Below are 16,895 nucleotides of genomic sequence, written 5' to 3'. Positions count from 1 at the left end.
TTCATTATGGTCTTAAAAAAGTCTTAAAAAGTCTTAAATTTGACTTGTTGAAATCTGCAGAGGCCCTGAATATTTACAAAAAATGAATTAAATTAATTTGACATTTTATTCGTGTTTTTAATCACCTTATTGTCCTTAATGAAATGATTGGGTAGAGCTGTTTGTTTTTGTCTGTTACACTCAAGATTTAAGAATCATTTATTGTCATTATGTGTGTACATAATGAACTTTTTGAATGGTAGCTCCTGGTTGAAACACTGCAAATATAAAACAGTAGAAGACACTATATAATAAAGTACAAAAGTGGTAGAAATAAGTTTTCGGACATCCCATGCATTTGTGAAATATTGAATTAAGAATCACTGTTATCACTGCTTTTAGTTCAGTCAAAATACTGAAGAAAACCTAAAACAGCCATTAAAAACTTACAATTGATTGGTTCCATAAAAACACATAAGAAAATTTGTTCCAGGGATCCAATTTTTTCTGTTGTGTTGTGTCTATATAGAGCCACTACATTTGAAAGTTCTTCACAGACAAAAATGGCTAAAACAAGGAACCTAACTTAGGAAACATGCCTGAAGCTTCAGACTCTCAGCCAGGAAGGGTACAGCTGATGTGGGCCTGCTTCACCAGATGTGCTGTGTTCACAGACCAGGTCAGATGTGATGTGGATGCCCAGGAATTTGATGTCCCTGACATGCTCGACCACCTCCCCTCGCATAAGCAGAGAAGCGTGCTCTGTCCTCCTGAACCTCAGTTGTGCCCTTGGTGGTGGAAGAGTGCGGCAGATGAATGTTTTTACTTGACAGGAATTGATCAACAGCTCCTCAGATGGCACATCCTCACCTTGTTGGTTTAGCTTTAATGTTTCGTCTCTAGTACAGTGATTATAAGATCGTCTCCTCTAATTCGTCAACCCTTTGTTCCAGTAACCACCAGATTACACCCACAGAGTTTCCTATGTAAACTTCAACTTCCCACTCGTCCCTTAGAACTGAATAAGATGCTCACCTTCTCTGAACTTTAGAAGTCCCGTTGCCTTTTTAAATGGATTTGGAGACGCAAAATACATTCACAACATTTGGTCCGGGGGGCCTTCCCTTGGGGTCCATGGGGACGTCCGTTGACTGAGTGCTGCTGCTGTTGCTGCAGCGTGTTGTTGCCGCTCCGTCCGGCAGGAGGCGGTAGCGTCTGTTACCTGCTCAGCAACCGCCGCCATTATCCTCTGAGCGGAAGAAGGAAGAGCAGAGGGAAAACATTCAACTCTTTCAACTAAAATCCTCCAAAAAAAAAAAAAAAAAAACACAAAAAAAACACAATCTCTGCCATGGATGTCCCCGGTTCGGACAGCGACTGGAGGAGCCCACAGTTCCGACAAAAAGTCGTGGCTCAGATGTGAGAAACCTTAGTTCATTGTTCATTGTTAGAAGCAAAATCACTGTCGGTGTCCGTTAGCCTCGGGAGCTAGGCTAACGCTAGCTCGACTGGGAGAGAAATTTCAGAACAAGTTGTCAAAAAACTTGACACGAGCCCGTAAACGGGACATAACATATGGCACGAAAAGTCCCCATCTAGGTTATAAATCGACCGGGACCAAGTGTTAAAAATAACTCTTCTGTCAACTTTCTTTTTTTAGTTGCTAGTGCTAATCAGTTCAAAATGCCGTTAGAGTTAGCGTTCGTTTTGGTTGATTGGCGTCTCCGTAATTATATTTTAATACATGTTGTCATCGCTGTATCTATAAGAGACATCATTGTTTCGCAATAAAAGTTTATATAAAACGAGGTAACGTTATAAGTCTGGTTTCATTCTCACTCTCTAAGGATGTTTTACATGCTAACTTCAGATTTAGTTATATGCCTAATAATTATGCATCTCATATACACGATTCCAGTTTATTGCTGAGAAAAAGCACATTTTACAAACGTAATTGTGTTTTCTGTAATCACGTTTATTTCTACAATTTATGTGTATGTGGCATAGATGAATTGTACAAGACGAATTACACAAATGTTGTTTAGTTATTTTGATCCGTTGCGTTATTTAACGTTTTTGTGCTCGTGTGTTTATAGAAATTTATGTCCATGATCAGTAATTATCAGTTATTGATTTATTTTTGGCCACAGAAGATCAGAAAATGATTAGCAGGCTAACTCTCCAAAAACCCAAAGGGAAGATATTGATTTGTACAGTTACATTCATTCTTCAGAAGCTAAAACTGTCAAGTCGTTTATATGAAATTAGATGGAAACTGTGCTATATTGTTGACAATTAAAATCCTGCACAGAAATTAAAGAGAAAAATGCAAGTCAGGCGTTGACGCTACTGTAAAACGTGTGCAAAAAAAAAAAAAAATAATGCTTGTGACTTGTGTGTTTTCCTCCAGTGAAGAAGCGATGAGAAAAGCTGGAAACGCGAACACCACGCACAAGTCCAGCACCGACATGGAAAACCACGTTTATGTCAAAGCCAAAACTAGAGTGAGTACCGACTGCAGCGAAGATGAATGTAAACGGACTGATGGATGGTCAAAAATGCTTTAAGAAGTCTTTCTCATAGAAAACTAAGCCACTCGTAACCATCTGATCAGTTGTTTATTGTTGGATATTGTCAGTCTCTACCTGGACTGAGCTTTGTTGACTGAGCTTCACCCTTCAAAAGTTCAGGGCTCTGGGCCAGACGTCTGTTTTGTACACGGCAAAACAGACGTCCAGGTCATGTTGTTATTATCATTATTATATGGTTATGATATTAAAAAGTAATTGATACAGACAAATTGACAACAGGGAGTTGTACGTGTACATTCTCTCTTTTCCAGGAGGATTATTTATCTCTGGTGGCGAGACTGATCATTCACTTCAGAGACATCCGTAAGTTAATTCTCTCAGTCCGACGGTATAAATAACAAATATACCATTTTATCATATCATATAATTTCCCCCTCATCCAGCGTTTTGTTGATTGTGCTGCATTTTAAGTGTACTCGGGACCAGTGTTATTGACTGCTGTGTCTTCTTTCCAGATAAGAAGGCTCTGGGAGGTCCAGGTGAGTCGACGTTTTGTCCCCGTTCGCTCTTCTTTTTTTTTATTTTGATTTCCTTTGCTGTGTTCTGTCCTCTGCTGGATCTGTCACTACCAAAGTCTTGGCGTTCATGATTTCTTGCTGTGCATGTTGGAGCTGCGTAATATATGTCTGTTGTCTACCCTTCTGCTAGATCCCATGAATGCCCTGACTAACCTGACAGGGGTTGGAGGGGGCCCGGGCACCATTGGCATGGGGCCCCGCCCCACCGGGGCTCCAGTAGGTGGCATGGGGGCCATGGGGCAGATGCAGATGGGCCAGCATGCCATGGCAGGGGTGGCTGGAAACCCACAAGCCAGTGAGTGTGTTTCCTCCATGTGGTGTGTTTGCTGTAAATGCACATCTTCCGCGGGTGCCGGCTGCGTCTGAATGACAACATTTTGGCGTCAGAGTTGGTTTAATTTTCAGCCTCTGCTTTGGCATGTTTGAAACTCCAGAGGCTTTTTTCAGGCTGGTTCTGTGTGGTAAAGCTCGGTGAGTCCTTCAGCTCCTGTCTGTTTCTGCAGTAGGGGGTCCAGGCCAGATGCCCATGCAGCAGATGGTGCAGCAGCAGCAGTTCCAGCAGTTCCAGCAGCAGCAACAGCAGCAGACTGCCATGCAGCAACAGTTTCAGGTGCAGCAGCAGCAGCAGCAGCTGAGGGCGCAGCAGCTGCAGCAGCACCACCAGAACCAGCAGCTCCAGCAGCAGCACCAGAACCACCAGCAGCAGCAGGCCCAGAACCAGCAGCAGCCGAACCAGGTGCCATGCCATTGAACTGCTGACACACTGTTTACCCAAAAAGTGTCACAAAATGTTGAGCTTTGTGAACATCCTGGATGTGGGTTAGAGAGTCCGAGTTCTGTCTCTCTGATGGATAACCCTTGTTACACTTCTGTTCCCTCATCAGTAGACGCAGGAAGAACTTCTTCCCCATTGATCCTGTTGGATGTTCAGTTAGATGCTGACTGGATTTCATTGGTTCCGTTGTTGTACTCAGCACAGTTGAATCTAATTCAGACTTTGCTTTCTGTGCCTGCAGATGCACCAGACAAGGATGCTGCACCTTCAACATGTTCAGGCTCAGGCCCAAGCTCAAGCTCAGGCCCAGGCTCAGGCTCAAGCTCAAGCTCAAGCACAAGCGCAGGCCCAAGCACAGGCTCAGGCTCAAGCTCAGGCCCAAGCTCAGGCTCAAGCTCAGGCCCAGGCACAAGCTCAAGCTCAAGCTCAAGCTCAGGCCCAGGCACAAGCTCAAGCACAGGCCCAAGCTCAGGCTCAAGCACAGGCCCAAGCACAGGCTCAAGCTCAGGCTCAAGCTCAAGCGCAAGCTCAAGCCCAGGCTCAGGCTCAGGCCCAAGCTCAGGCCCAAGCCCAAGCTCAGGCTCAGGCCCAGGCTCAGGCTCAGACACAGGCCCAGTCCCTTCACCACATGGTGCAAGTGCAGCAGCAACAGGTTCAGGCTCAGCCTCAGGGTCAGATGGCTCCACACTCGCAGCAGCAGCAGCTTCCCGGCTTGGTGCCTCAGTCTCTAGCCGGACAAATGTCATCGGCCCAGCATGTTTCCAACCAACTCAGCCAGCAGCAGCAGCAGCAGAAGCAGCCGGCATTGAATAATTACGCTTTCCAGGTGAGACAAGACGTTATTGCACAGTTTCCATGTTTGAATTATGTGCAGCTTTTAAGTGTGAGTGCCTTTTTGAATGGTCAGAGACTCTGTAACTCTGATTAGTACCGTGTTTCTGCTCTTCTGTGCACCATATAGAACTAAAATTAGTTACAAATATCTCCACAATGTATTATGTATAACTGTAGCAGGTGTTCAGTTGACTTTGGACTATAGGTTTAAGATGAGTGTGTAAGTATTGGGCACATGTGGACGTCACAGACGACGGATGCTTGCGTGACAGCGACAGCACATTTCTGGACTAGATCTTGCGTTCACACGTGTTGACCAGGGATCCGTCTCAGAGAAGAAGATTACTGGAGTTATTTTGCACCGGACTCACTCTGCAGTTACGCATCGGGGGAGCGCTAAAACAAGAGTCGGCCTGTCCACACCACGGCAGCTGGGAGGCATCTGGTCGCTCACCTCACACCAAGTGTTGAAGCCTCAGCAGCCCTCAAAGACCAGCAGCTCCAACGGGAAGTGACCTGAACATAAACTGATCCATTGACATTACCATTAACCATTAACAGCAGCTCAGTAGAGACTCTTAGAAGATGTTTGAGAAGGAGAAGGAGATACTGTAGCAGTGCCGGTAAAGATGTCACCTCATTATGAAGAGGAGCTGATTCAGAATGGGCCTCTGAACTGGTGGAGAAGAAACAACTGTATCTCAGGCTCAACAGCTTGGAGGTGGAAGGACTCCTACAGCAGAAAACCATGGACCCAGGCTCTGTAACGCTGGGCAGCAGAAGGTTGAGATGATTTTTATAAGGCCTCAGAGACAAACTGGTCCTCCCTATGTAGCTGATCTGGATCCAGTGAAACACCCTCAGGAGATTGCATGGATGAAAGGAAGTGATAAACCAAACCAACAAGAAGGTTGAGGTCTGACTCAGAGTTAGCTTTGTGATCAAGATAGTGCTTTTTTTTCCCAATGTGTCTCATTTAGTAAAAAATGTCACTGCGACTCAGCCTTTTGCTTTTTCTGATTCTTGGCAGCACAGAGCCACTTGTTACTAGTTCAGAGACCGACGCACATCCTCACCTTTCCCTCTGCTTGCATGCTTTGCCTTTGTGTGTGTGTGTGTGTGTGTGTGTGTGTGTGTGTGTGTGTGTCTGTGTGCGAGCAGGCTCGTGCAGTCCTGCAGCAGCAACAGGCGCAGCAAGCAGCGCAGCAGGCCGCCGCCCAGGCACAGCTCAATGCAGCCGCTGCAGCTGCCGGCGCTGTACCTGGACAGGTGAGACGGCCACAGGCCCAGGTGCTTCATGTGCGTCAGCTCGAAATCAAGTCACACGACGTCGCTGCTCAGTTCCCAGGTTGAGCAGCAGATAATTAACCATGTGGAGGTCATTCTGTCAATCAACAACATCTTTCTTAAATAATATTAAATAATAAAGTGATGCGAAATATTAAAGTCATATAATTTTCCACTTATTTCTGTAAATGTCTCATTGGTGACACACAGATTTAAAAGGATCTTTATCTCCTCTTTTACTGTATGGATCCAAATATAAGACGTGTTTGTAACACACATATTTAGAGACTCAGAGTCGTTTAGAGTAATATTTCCTTTTTCCAGCCCTTAAAAATACGACTGTGAGATAATTCAGATTAACCAGTCATCGTAAATAATAAAACAATCGACACCGTGACAGTGCAAAGTGCAAACGTTCAGCATTATGAAAACCAACATGCAGAACTCATTCTTAAATCCTTAGTTCCTCTCCTGAACTACTCGACTGTTTGGAAACGATTATTCCCGAAAAAAATCCCAAATAAATGATTTTTACAGGTTAAATCATCTCTGCTGGTTTTCCATCACTAAATGATGTACGTCCTCGAACTGAAAAAAACAGAAAGCCTCGAGTGTCGTAGCTTAATGAATCCAGGTGTGTTCTGCGGTGTCTGTCTGCGTCCTCTCTGCTCACTTGTCCTCTTGTGTCCTCTTGTGCTGTGTGTCCTCGTCTGAAGCTGGTACGTCCTGATTCTCTGATACAGATTCCGGCCCGGCTGCCTCGAGCTGCCCCGAACGCTTCTATACCTACTCCAAACGTTGCTGCTGCTGTGGTCGGAGGACAGGCGATGCCACAGCAGGTACTGACTTCCAGTCTGACCTCCACCTGTCCACGCTCTGCTTCTGTCTGTCAGCAGCTTTTCATCGCGTTGTCCTGTGTGCTTTTATAAGACACCGTAGCAGTCAGGAGAGTTTAACGCAGATTTTTGTTAGTGAGATTTTCTGCCGTGAAGAAGCATTTGATTATGCTTTGTACAAAATCCAGACTGAAAATCTCCTGCCTGCCCTCACAGGGGCAGTAGATGGTCTGTGCTCTGCCTCTGATTGGCTCATTTTCCTTCCTCGCAGGTGCAACATGCGATGATGTCCTCACCCTCACCTGGTCAGGTCCAGACGCCACAGTCGATGCTGCCTCCTCCTCAGCCGTCACCACAACCCCCCACCTCACAGCCCAACTCAGCCAGGTACGACAGACCTGATCCCTCTCTTGGCAACCAGTATTGACTCCTTCTGTCTGGTAAATTGTCCTCACCGTCCACCAGATGTTTAAACTATCTGATGCCTTCTCTCGCCAGCTCTGGTCCCACTCCCTCTCCAGGAGGCTTTCAGCCCAGCCCGTCTCCCCAGCCCTCACCGAGCCCCGCCAACTCCAGGACCCCCCAGAACTATGGAGTCCCCTCACCTGGGCCGCTCAACACACCAGGTAACACAACAGCAACGCTCCACGTAACACAATAACAACACAGCAACAACATTCCCTATAACACACCAACAGCATTCCAGGTAACGCTCCAAGTAACACTATGTAACACACCAGGTAACACACCAGATATCACTCCAGGTAACACATCAACAACACTCTAGGTAACACACCAACAAAACCCCTTGTGACACACCAACAACACTGAAGGTAACACACCAACAACACTCAAGGTAACACACCAACAAAACTCCAGGTAACACACCAACAACACTCCAGGTAACACACCAACAACACTCTAGGTAACACACCAACAACACTCTAGGTAACACACCAACAAAACTCCAGGTAACACACCAACAACACTCCACGTAACACACTAACAACACACAAGGTAACACCCCACGTAACACACCAACAATACTCCAGTATTGGGGCAGTAATATTACAGGTAACACACCAACAACACTCCAGGTAACACACCAACAACACTCCAGGTAACACACCAACAACACTCTAGGTAACACACCAACAAAGCTCCAGGTAACACACCAACAACACTCTAGGTAACACACCAACAACACTCTAGGTACCACACCAACAAAACTCCAGGTAACACTCCAACAACACTCTAGGTAACACACCAACAACACTCCAGGTAAAACACACCAACAACACTTCAGGTAACACACCAGCAACACTCTAGGTAACACACCAACAACACTTCAGGTAACACACCAACAACGCTCTAGGTAACACACCAAAAACACTCCAGGTAAAACACACCAACAACACTCAAGGTAACACACCAACAAAACTCCAGGTAACACACCAACAACACTCCAGGTAAAACACACCAACAACACTCTAGGTAACACACCAAAAACACTCCAGGTAACACACCAACAAAACTCCAGGTAACACACCAACAACACTCTAGGTAACGCACCAACAAAACTCCAGGTAACACACTAACAAAACTCTAGGTAACACACCAACAACACTCTAGGTAACACACCAACAAAACTCCAGGTAACACACCAACAACACTCCAGGTAAAACACACCAACAACACTCCAGGTAAAACACACCAACAAAACTCTAGGTAACACACCAACAACACTCTAGGTAACACACCAACAAAACTCCAGGTAACACACCAACAACACTCCAGGTAACACACCAACAAAACTCCAGGTAACACAACAACAACGCTCTAGGTAACACACCAAAAACACTCCAGGTAACACACCAACAACACTCTAGGTAACACACTAACAACACTCCATGTAACACACTAACAACACTCCAGGTAACACACCAACAACACTCTAGGTAACACACCAACAACACTCCAGGTAACACACCAACAAAACTCTAGGTAACACACTAACAACACACCAGGTAACACTCCACGTAACACACCAACATGACTCTGGTATTGGGCCAGTAATATTACATCACTTCCTCCCTCCTCCTGCTGCCCTCAGGTAACCCCAACTCCGTCATGAGTCCGGCTGGAGCCTCTTCTCTGGAGGACCAGCAGTACATGGAGAAACTCAAACAGCTCTCCAAATACATTGAGCCGCTGCGCCGGATGATCAACAAGATAGACAAAAATGAAGGTGGGTCCTGCATCCTGCTCACATGGCTTCTTCTCACAGAGATCATACATCAACCAGCGTCCTTACTGTACTTATTTGTGAATGATTTTATACAAACAAACTGTCGTTCTCTGAGGTAGATGGTCACACATAAGCAAGTCACGATCTTTTCTATCTTTTGTGTGTAGTTATTATTATATAACTGACTAAAAGTATTGAGGATCAATGATGCGACCCAGTGAGAGTTTTTGGATAAAAACAGATGTTTTGTTTTCAGACAGGAAGAAGGACCTTAGTAAAATGAAGAGTCTTCTGAACATCCTGACTGATCCAAACACCAGGTAAAAACCCGTCCTCTCCGCACTTATTCTGTCATGTAAGGCTTCACATAGTCACAACAACACACATCAAGTAAGTTAAAAAAGAAGCAAACATAAGCTTTCGTGAACACAGTGCAGCGTCAAGGATCAGCATCATTTCTGTGTCCGCCCTCTGTCCTGCAGGTGTCCTCTGAAGACTCTGCAGAAATGTGAAATTGCTTTAGAGAAGCTAAAGAACGACATGGCCGTGGTAAACGTTTCTCCCGTTTCCTCGGGCTTCTTTTTAAACATTTCATATTATTTAAAGAGCCGTTGTCTCGGGTCAAGGCGTCTTTTAAACGAGCGTCGTGTCGTTTCAGCCGACGCCCCCGCCCCCTCCAGTCCCCACCAAGCAGCAGTATCTGTGCCAACCGCTGCTGGACGCCGTCATGGCCAACATCCGCTCCCCGGTCTTCAACCACTCCCTGTACCGAACCTTCGCCCCCGCCATGAGCGCCATCCACGGGCCGCCCATCACGTAGGTATTTCCTCACATTGTGTGCAGGCTGTTTGCTTTCTCTGCGGTTTTAATGGACCGATCTCCTCCTCCTCGTCCAGGGGCCCCAACGTTTCCGGCAGGAAGAGGAAGCACGAGGACGACGAGCGGCAGACCATCCCCAACATCCTGCAGGGAGAGGTGGCTCGCCTTGATGTCAAGTTCCTGGTCAACCTGGACCCCTCGTTCTGCAGCAACAACGGCACCGTGCACCTTGTCTGCAAACTAGGTGAGGCTGCAGAGCTCCGGCCGATACACATTGATTGATAATGATTATAGACAATTGTCAACATGTTTCCTGCAAGTAAAGTTAATTAGGCACAAATAAGCGTATTAAGTATAGCTTCTAGTTTACCACCTGTTAATTATGTAGCGATGCTATAAATAGATTAAATGCTTAAACTAACAACAGTGGAAAGGAGCAAGTATGTGTGTGATGTTCCAGTTTTTCTAAATAAATGTTTCTCTGCTGAACTAGTCGGAGTAAGAGCGTGACAGCGGGGTGCTGAAATGTCATTTTCTTTTCCGTTTCAGACGATAAAAACCTGCCCAGTGTCCCTCCTCTGCAGCTCAGCGTCCCTGCTGATTATCCCGATCAGAGTCCGTACTGGGCCGACGACGGAGAGCAATACGGTGAGAAACGTCCGCTTTGCCGAGTTCACTCTGACTCGGATTCGCTGCTCCGTATATATTTTAAAAAAAAAAGTCAAACGCATCAATTATAGTTCACTATAAAATATGTCTGTCGGTTTCAGACTGAAGCAGCAAAAACGTGCAACAGGTCAACTCTTCTTTTAACTGGATGAATAGCTGTTCGTGTTAAAGCAACTTATTGCCCCAAATAAAAACTCATCAAAGTGTAGTTAAACAATCAATAATGACGCTGATTAAAAGGCAGCACCTTCTTGACTTGATCACTCTTCACGCTGTGGTAACCAAGCAACCTGTAGGTGTTTATACACCAGTAAAATAAACCTGAAGATAATCAGATCATTTTGATTGGCAGATGAGCTGCACGCCTTCCGACGACTGGAAAACACTTTAGAATTAATTAACCGTGGCCTTCACGTGATAATGCGTGTTTTCGGGTAGTTTTTAACTGTGTTGTAAAACGTGTGCGTGTCCCTTAGGTGCGAACAGCTTCCTGCAGACGGTCCACAGAAACATGACGTCCAAACTGCTGCAGCTGCCAGACAAACACTCGGTGACGGAGCTCCTCAACACCTGGGCTCAGAGCGTCCGCCAGGCCTGTCTGTCCGCGGCCTGAAGCCCCGTCCGGCCGCGAGCTCACCTGCAGCCACAGCAACTGACACACCGTCTCCACGGACGCGGCCGCTCATTTAAGGACTGTTATAGGAGAGACTGCATCACTTGCGTATGACTTTATTCCTCGTGCATTCTGGGTAATTTTTTTTGGCCTTGTTTTCTAAACCTGCCGCTCGCTCAAGTCGGCGGTCAGAGACTGCACCCGCTGCGTTCAGAGGTCCATTAGTCAGACGGCAGATCTGATATGTAGACATGCATGTTTCTGACACCGCTTATATTCCCGCTCCCTGAATGCATCACGAGTCTGTTCCTGTTAGGTTAGAGAAGGAACCAGTTTCCCTTCTGCAGACAGGAACGCACAGGTTTGTCTGTTATGTAAATGTTTTTCTATCATTAATAAAAATCTGTTCAGTTCCAGTCTTTCAAGAAAATGAATTAGTTTTGTCGCTGAATTGAGTCGAGAGGATCAGAAACAGACACTCAGAACACGCCGCTTTCCTCTGGTTATTTATAATTTTATTAAGAAACGACAGCATCTTCAGAAACGGGACAGAAAAGACAGAGGTAAAAGAAAAGCGGTCAGAAGCTGAACGAAAACGCTCTGTAGGACATGTTGGTGAACACGTCGATGTGGTTGCTGCTGCCTCCCACTGTCAGCACCTGCAACACAACACGTTCACTTAGACACTTCGCACTTCTGATTCTTTTAGAATAACAAAAACATGATCAAAAATTCTTTTTCAAGCAAGAACAGTTATGTTCTTGATGCCTCTCTCGTCTTTCACTGACAATACAAATGCGACATTCAGGGAACAGTGTGTGTTGAACAGAAAAGCGAGTTGCGTTCAAGGTCTTACCCGATGCTCCGTGCTGTTGGAGTTGAGCTGCAGCGTGTTGAGGCTCTGCGGAGTGCAGGGGATCTGAGCCTTGACTTCTCCGCCCAGTAGGCAGTGGGACACGAACGCTCCTTCGCCCACGGCCAGAATCTAAACGCGGCGGCACAAGACACGGTGTCGGCGGCCGTTCAACCAGGAGTGGAACTTTTAGCGCTTTTAAAAAGTGTCCTCACCTTGTCCTGGTGGAAGGTGGCCTGGCGCTGGCAGCCCCTCAGGGGGAAGACCGAGGTGGGGGACAGAGAGCGGAGGTGCCACAGGGACAGAGACGGACCCCCGCCGCACAGCTGGACGCAAACGTCACACAGAGTCATCAGCTGATCGTGCACAGAGGACGGCGTTTTCACTCAGGAGGACTTGAAAGTACGTTTACTTACCATCCAGTCAGAGTCGGCGGTCACACAGCTGATCCACTTCCCGTGCTGAGGCCGCGCGCAGCTCTGAAATGCAAAAAAAAAAAAAATAAATAAATAAATAATAGGAACAGCTGGATGCAGATGTTCGCAGGAAGACGAGGTCTCACCTCGTACTTGTAGACTTCGATGCAGTGAACGCACTGAGCCGTCCTGCTGTCTGAACAAAAACAACACACCGTCATCATCACCACCACCACCGTCAGTCAGCTGACACACTTCAGGCCAACGCGGCCGCCCGCACTCACCCCATATCCTCACGGCTCCGTCCTCCGCTCCCGACAGGATCTCGGCCTCCCTCTCCCTCACGCTCACGCAGTGGACGTAGTCGGAGTGACCCTGGAGCACCGACTGAGCAGAAAACGCACAAAACTGTCAAGGTCATTCTCGGCGCCGGTGAGGAGAAAGCGAAAGAGATCCTGTTAACGATAGAAGGTCACAGAGAAATGTCTGACACAGTCACCTTGAAGACTCCGTGTTCCAGGTCCAGGATGTGGATGTTGTTGTCTCCTCCTCCGAGGACCAGAGTGTTGTCCTGACACACAAGAGACACTTATTTGACCCTAATGCGTCTTTTTCAAACTCGAATCCCATAATGCTCCATTTTTACACTGTTTAATCTCCTAAATTGTCCTTTTCAAAAGCACCCTAATATTTATATCATCTATGTACTATTTGTTTTCTTTCTATGTTACTGTTGCTCTACTGTGAACAATTTTTGTAAATCAGACACTACAAAAAAAACAAAAAAACATCAATGTTGATACTGATCATTGACATATGCTATTTTTATGGCATTATTGAAGAGGACGCTTTTTGTCCCTTAATGGTATCAACATAACAATTTTACAATCATGTATGAGGGTTAAACTGTATCTAAATGACTGTCAGAAGCAACATGAGAGACTTTAATATCTGTAGAGTCACTCTCATCTACAGCAGCGGTTTCCAACCCTGTTTTTAATACCAGCAACCACTCCTTGCATGCAGGAAAATGTTTCCACAGAACGTGTGTGGGTGTGTTGCTCCAATAACAGAAACCTTAGTCACTACTCAACTGTAGAATGTAGCAAGAGACGGCTGATAGATATTGGGCCGATACTTGCTTATTTTACTGGTGTCGATATTGGTTAAATTGAGACTTGTTACATTTGTTTTCATTGTGTCATTTTTATCATGTAGATGGAGGGAAAACGCAATATCGGCTCAGGGAAAAAATGGTATCGGCCCTAAAAAAAAATCCATATCGGTAAACTTAGATATCAGACTCTTTCGTCTCATTCTGAGTTTACTGCTGTTTTACTTATTGTTACTTATTGTTATTCGATTTTTGCAGCCCGGTATCAAACTGATCTACAGTGATGTTTGTGCCTTCAAAGCTGCTTCAGGTCAGCATCCTTGCCTTAAACTGATTCATTTGACGTTAGCTATAATCACTGGTTTGTTCTTTAAAAGTGCTGGTGATCGGCTGCTGTCCTCACCCGCGGGTTGATGACCATGGAGTTGATCTCTGGGATCTCCAGACTGGACCTGCAGACAGAAACAACGGATCAGAGTGAGCAGCCTGCAGCGCCTCAGGACAGACAGCAAGACTTAAGAGCCGCTCCTCACTTGTAGTTTGGTCTCTTCGTCCACAAAGGTTTGACGTTCTGAGGAGACACGGAGTCAGGCGTCAGATTAAACGTACACAGATCAACACTTTTGTTTTTGGTTTGAAGTTTTGATGTGAGCGTTACCTTCTTGATGAGCTCGTTCCAGTTCCACGCGCTGACCTCTCCGTTTCCAGCGCTCAGCAGCTGACAGTCAGTGGTGAGGAGAGAAAACACTGGACCCTCATGAGCTGAGACAAGGCGATGAAAACAAAACAGCTGATCAATGTGAATCCTCTGAATTAATTGAGAATCTGTTCTGTGCGAGTGGCGCCACCTGGTGGCTGAAACGGGTGCTACAGCATGTTAATATGTCAGCAATCATTTCAACGATTAGCTGCAATTATTTGACTAATCATAATGATGAGTTTATTACAATGGGAGCTATATACTCTGCAGCCAGTGTTCAGTATCACACTACAGGCACATGGAAAATTTTATTACAGTGTTGTTCGATGACTGGTGTTAAGTAGCCTCTGAAACTTAAACCAATATCCGTGATTTGCTTTGTTGTCTGTTCACAGAAATTATTTTATTTATTTGAAACTAACAAATTGTACTTCCTACTGAGAAACACAGATATCAGCCCTTCATGTTGAGACTTTTAATCCACCACAGAAGAAGAACTCTGTCCGTAACCGGGAGGACTGAAGAAGAACTCACCGGTGAACGTCAGAACCGGTTTCTTGTTTAATTCAGTGGCGTCTGGACTCAGAGCTGCGGACAAACTGAAACAAAAACAGTGGCGATGATTGAAACATTTGAATCTCATACAAACCCTGATGAAATGTGAATTTGATGCATCCCACCTGAACAGTGCGATCTCTCCGTAGTTGTTTCCGGCTGCCAGGAATCGACCGCAGGGAGAGAAGCTCTGAGAGAACACCGACATGTGAAGAAGCTGCAACAACAAACATATATTAGACTTAATTCCTCTTTCTTCTATTAGCAGACAAAGACACTCACCTGGTCTGAATCCAACACTTCCGAATAATAAAAGGTTAAATGTGAAATTACGTTAAACAGATGATCGTCGTTGATCGAGTGTAAACAGACTAATCAACAGATCTGATTGATAATGTATACGTTCACCAACCACACCCCGAATTAAACAAGAGGCTTGTCTTAATATGGAAATGTTTTAAAACGAGCTATTTAGTGAGTGTGCTTCAATAAATACGGAATCAAATATAAATTTAGCAGAATTTAAACAGAGTTTGGTATGAGTAGATCTTCCACAAAAGACGAACTCAGCTGTTAGAAAAAGTTAAAACGTCTTGAAAAATCTACTGCCTTGCAGTGAGTTTCCCCATTACCCATCAAACAGGTATATTTTAGATACCGTTTGCAGCTGCATCTCTGAGAACAACAGCGCGACTGGAGCTCAGCGAAAGATTTGAGTTACTTTTCAATTTTAGTTTCTTTATTTTCTGTCAGATGCTTCTGTTTGAATGAGAAGTTAATAAAGTTCACCTCTACGGGACCCATCCTGCTCACAAACACTCCGAGGACTCTTTAAAATGCACAAAATTCAGAAAACAGAGAAACACAGCGGCGTCTGCTCAAAGAGGGAAAGAGACGAGTGGAGGCGACGGAATATGACGTCAGCGCCAACGCACGGGATTCTGGGACGTGTAGTATCCAATCACGCGGCCGGATTTTGAAAAAAATAGGGGAAATCGTGCATTTCACAAAAATAAGATACGACTAATAAATATAAATAACTTAAATAGTTATTTGTGTACATATGAGTAGATAAAATGTTTTGTATTTAATGTGCTTGTCAACCAGTTTATATAAGTTATTAACTTTATTAACTAAGACAAAAAATAAAAGGTTAAGAAAACATTAAATGATTAGCATATATATTCCACATATGTGCAGCTTTGTACAAAATTAATACAAAATAAATTAAAATATAATATTTAATTACTGATAATCCAAAATTTACAGAATTGAGAAGAAGGATAAAAATGAAAATAACTAATCAACTAGCTTTTTCTTTGTTCATTATTTAATCAATTTTTAATTGTATCATTTTATCTGTTAATTGATTAAAGTTGCAGAGCAGTGACAATAAGCCGTCTCTGACTGTATCACATGAAGGCAATATTACATACATAGTGTGAATCAATGTATAAATGTTAAGGAGCCAATTAATGGAGGACTGAATCAGAATCCAGATAGCATACATCCGAGCGTTACTGCAGAAATAAACATTTTTTTTCCTTTATTCAGGGATCTGCTGTCACATACATAAAGGTTTCAGACAGAAACCGTTGAGTCTCAAACTAGATCAGTGTTTAACATCAGATGTATCACACTTAAAGTTCACTTCCTAAAATCGTACGAACAAACCTGGAGGAGGAGATTTTTATCTGTGTGTTGTCATCACTGTATTATATTTTTAGTCTCATTTCTGTTCTATGTGTCATTATTTACCCCTCTCTGAGCCTTTGCACCACTTGGTCTCTGCATCTCTGGGTCTGTGACCAGATGCCCCTTCAATAAAGCCTTTATGGGGCAAGGAACTATATTAGGTTGCTTCAGCTTGCATATTAAGCTGCGTTCCCCGCAGAGGTTTCGAAGCATGTGGTTTACATTCAGCCAATCAGATAAGATCAAGGAAACACTCTCAGGTCAAATGTGGTCTTTAAGGTTTAGATCTGCATGAACACTGAGCACAACTGCTTCGTTAGATACCACGAAAAAGTTTCTAATGTTGTCTAATGTCATGATGTTGACAAGTGCCTGAATCAGCCCTTATTTTCT

General features: G+C 44.7%; 2 protein-coding genes across 5 annotated transcripts; one reads left to right on the top strand and one right to left on the bottom strand.

Moving 5' to 3' along the window:
* The first annotated feature begins 1,219 nt into the window (after window positions 1-1,219).
* med15 (mediator complex subunit 15) lies at window positions 1,220-11,585 on the top strand. Of its 4 annotated transcripts, none has more exons than XM_047571390.1 (18): window positions 1,220-1,398; window positions 2,390-2,483; window positions 2,822-2,873; window positions 3,026-3,049; window positions 3,219-3,383; window positions 3,592-3,824; window positions 4,105-4,689; window positions 5,859-5,966; window positions 6,728-6,823; window positions 7,092-7,207; window positions 7,319-7,446; window positions 8,934-9,068; window positions 9,325-9,388; window positions 9,551-9,617; window positions 9,727-9,884; window positions 9,965-10,131; window positions 10,437-10,535; window positions 11,033-11,585. In XM_047571390.1, the coding sequence occupies exons 1-18, from the start codon at window positions 1,331-1,333 to the stop codon at window positions 11,167-11,169; spliced, it is 2,496 nt and encodes an 831-aa protein (XP_047427346.1). In that variant the 5' UTR covers window positions 1,220-1,330; the 3' UTR covers window positions 11,170-11,585. The 4 variants fall into 4 exon arrangements, with proteins under 4 accessions (XP_047427346.1, XP_047427345.1, XP_047427347.1 ...); XM_047571389.1 differs by having other exon boundaries at window positions 6,701-6,823; XM_047571391.1 differs by lacking the exon at window positions 6,728-6,823.
* Window positions 11,586-11,677: 92 nt separating this feature from the next.
* On the bottom strand, window positions 11,678-15,733 carry thoc6 (THO complex 6). The gene is made up of 13 exons (XM_047571395.1): window positions 15,597-15,733; window positions 14,933-15,024; window positions 14,787-14,851; window positions 14,211-14,314; window positions 14,086-14,123; window positions 13,956-14,004; window positions 12,938-13,009; window positions 12,723-12,825; window positions 12,585-12,634; window positions 12,439-12,501; window positions 12,238-12,348; window positions 12,026-12,154; window positions 11,678-11,828 (listed from the first exon to the last, which is right to left on the bottom strand). Exons 1-13 carry the CDS (start codon window positions 15,609-15,611, stop codon window positions 11,748-11,750), a joined length of 972 nt encoding a protein of 323 aa, XP_047427351.1. The 5' UTR covers window positions 15,612-15,733; the 3' UTR covers window positions 11,678-11,747.
* Window positions 15,734-16,895: the final 1,162 nt, after the last annotated feature.

This window comes from Mugil cephalus, chromosome 20, assembly GCF_022458985.1.
Source record: "Mugil cephalus isolate CIBA_MC_2020 chromosome 20, CIBA_Mcephalus_1.1, whole genome shotgun sequence".
NCBI classification, from domain to species: Eukaryota; Metazoa; Chordata; class Actinopteri; order Mugiliformes; family Mugilidae; genus Mugil; species Mugil cephalus.
Note: the sequence above shows the minus strand (reverse complement) of the source record. Positions and strands in the feature narration are given on the sequence as shown.

Coding starts and splice junctions, on each gene's coding strand:
- med15 (XM_047571389.1), top strand. CDS start 1,331: ATGGATGTCCCCGGTTCGGACAGCGACTGGAGGAGCCCACAGTTCCGA. Junction 2,874..3,025: donor CATTCACTTCAGAGACATCC/GTAAGTTAATTC, acceptor TCTTCTTTCCAG/ATAAGAAGGCTCTGGGAGGT. Junction 6,824..7,091: donor GACAGGCGATGCCACAGCAG/GTACTGACTTCC, acceptor CCTTCCTCGCAG/GTGCAACATGCGATGATGTC.
- thoc6 (XM_047571395.1), bottom strand. Junction 14,124..14,210: donor GGAACGAGCTCATCAAGAAG/GTAACGCTCACA, acceptor GTGTCTCCTCAG/AACGTCAAACCTTTGTGGAC. Junction 12,635..12,722: donor CGGAGCCGTGAGGATATGGG/GTGAGTGCGGGC, acceptor GTTTTTGTTCAG/ACAGCAGGACGGCTCAGTGC.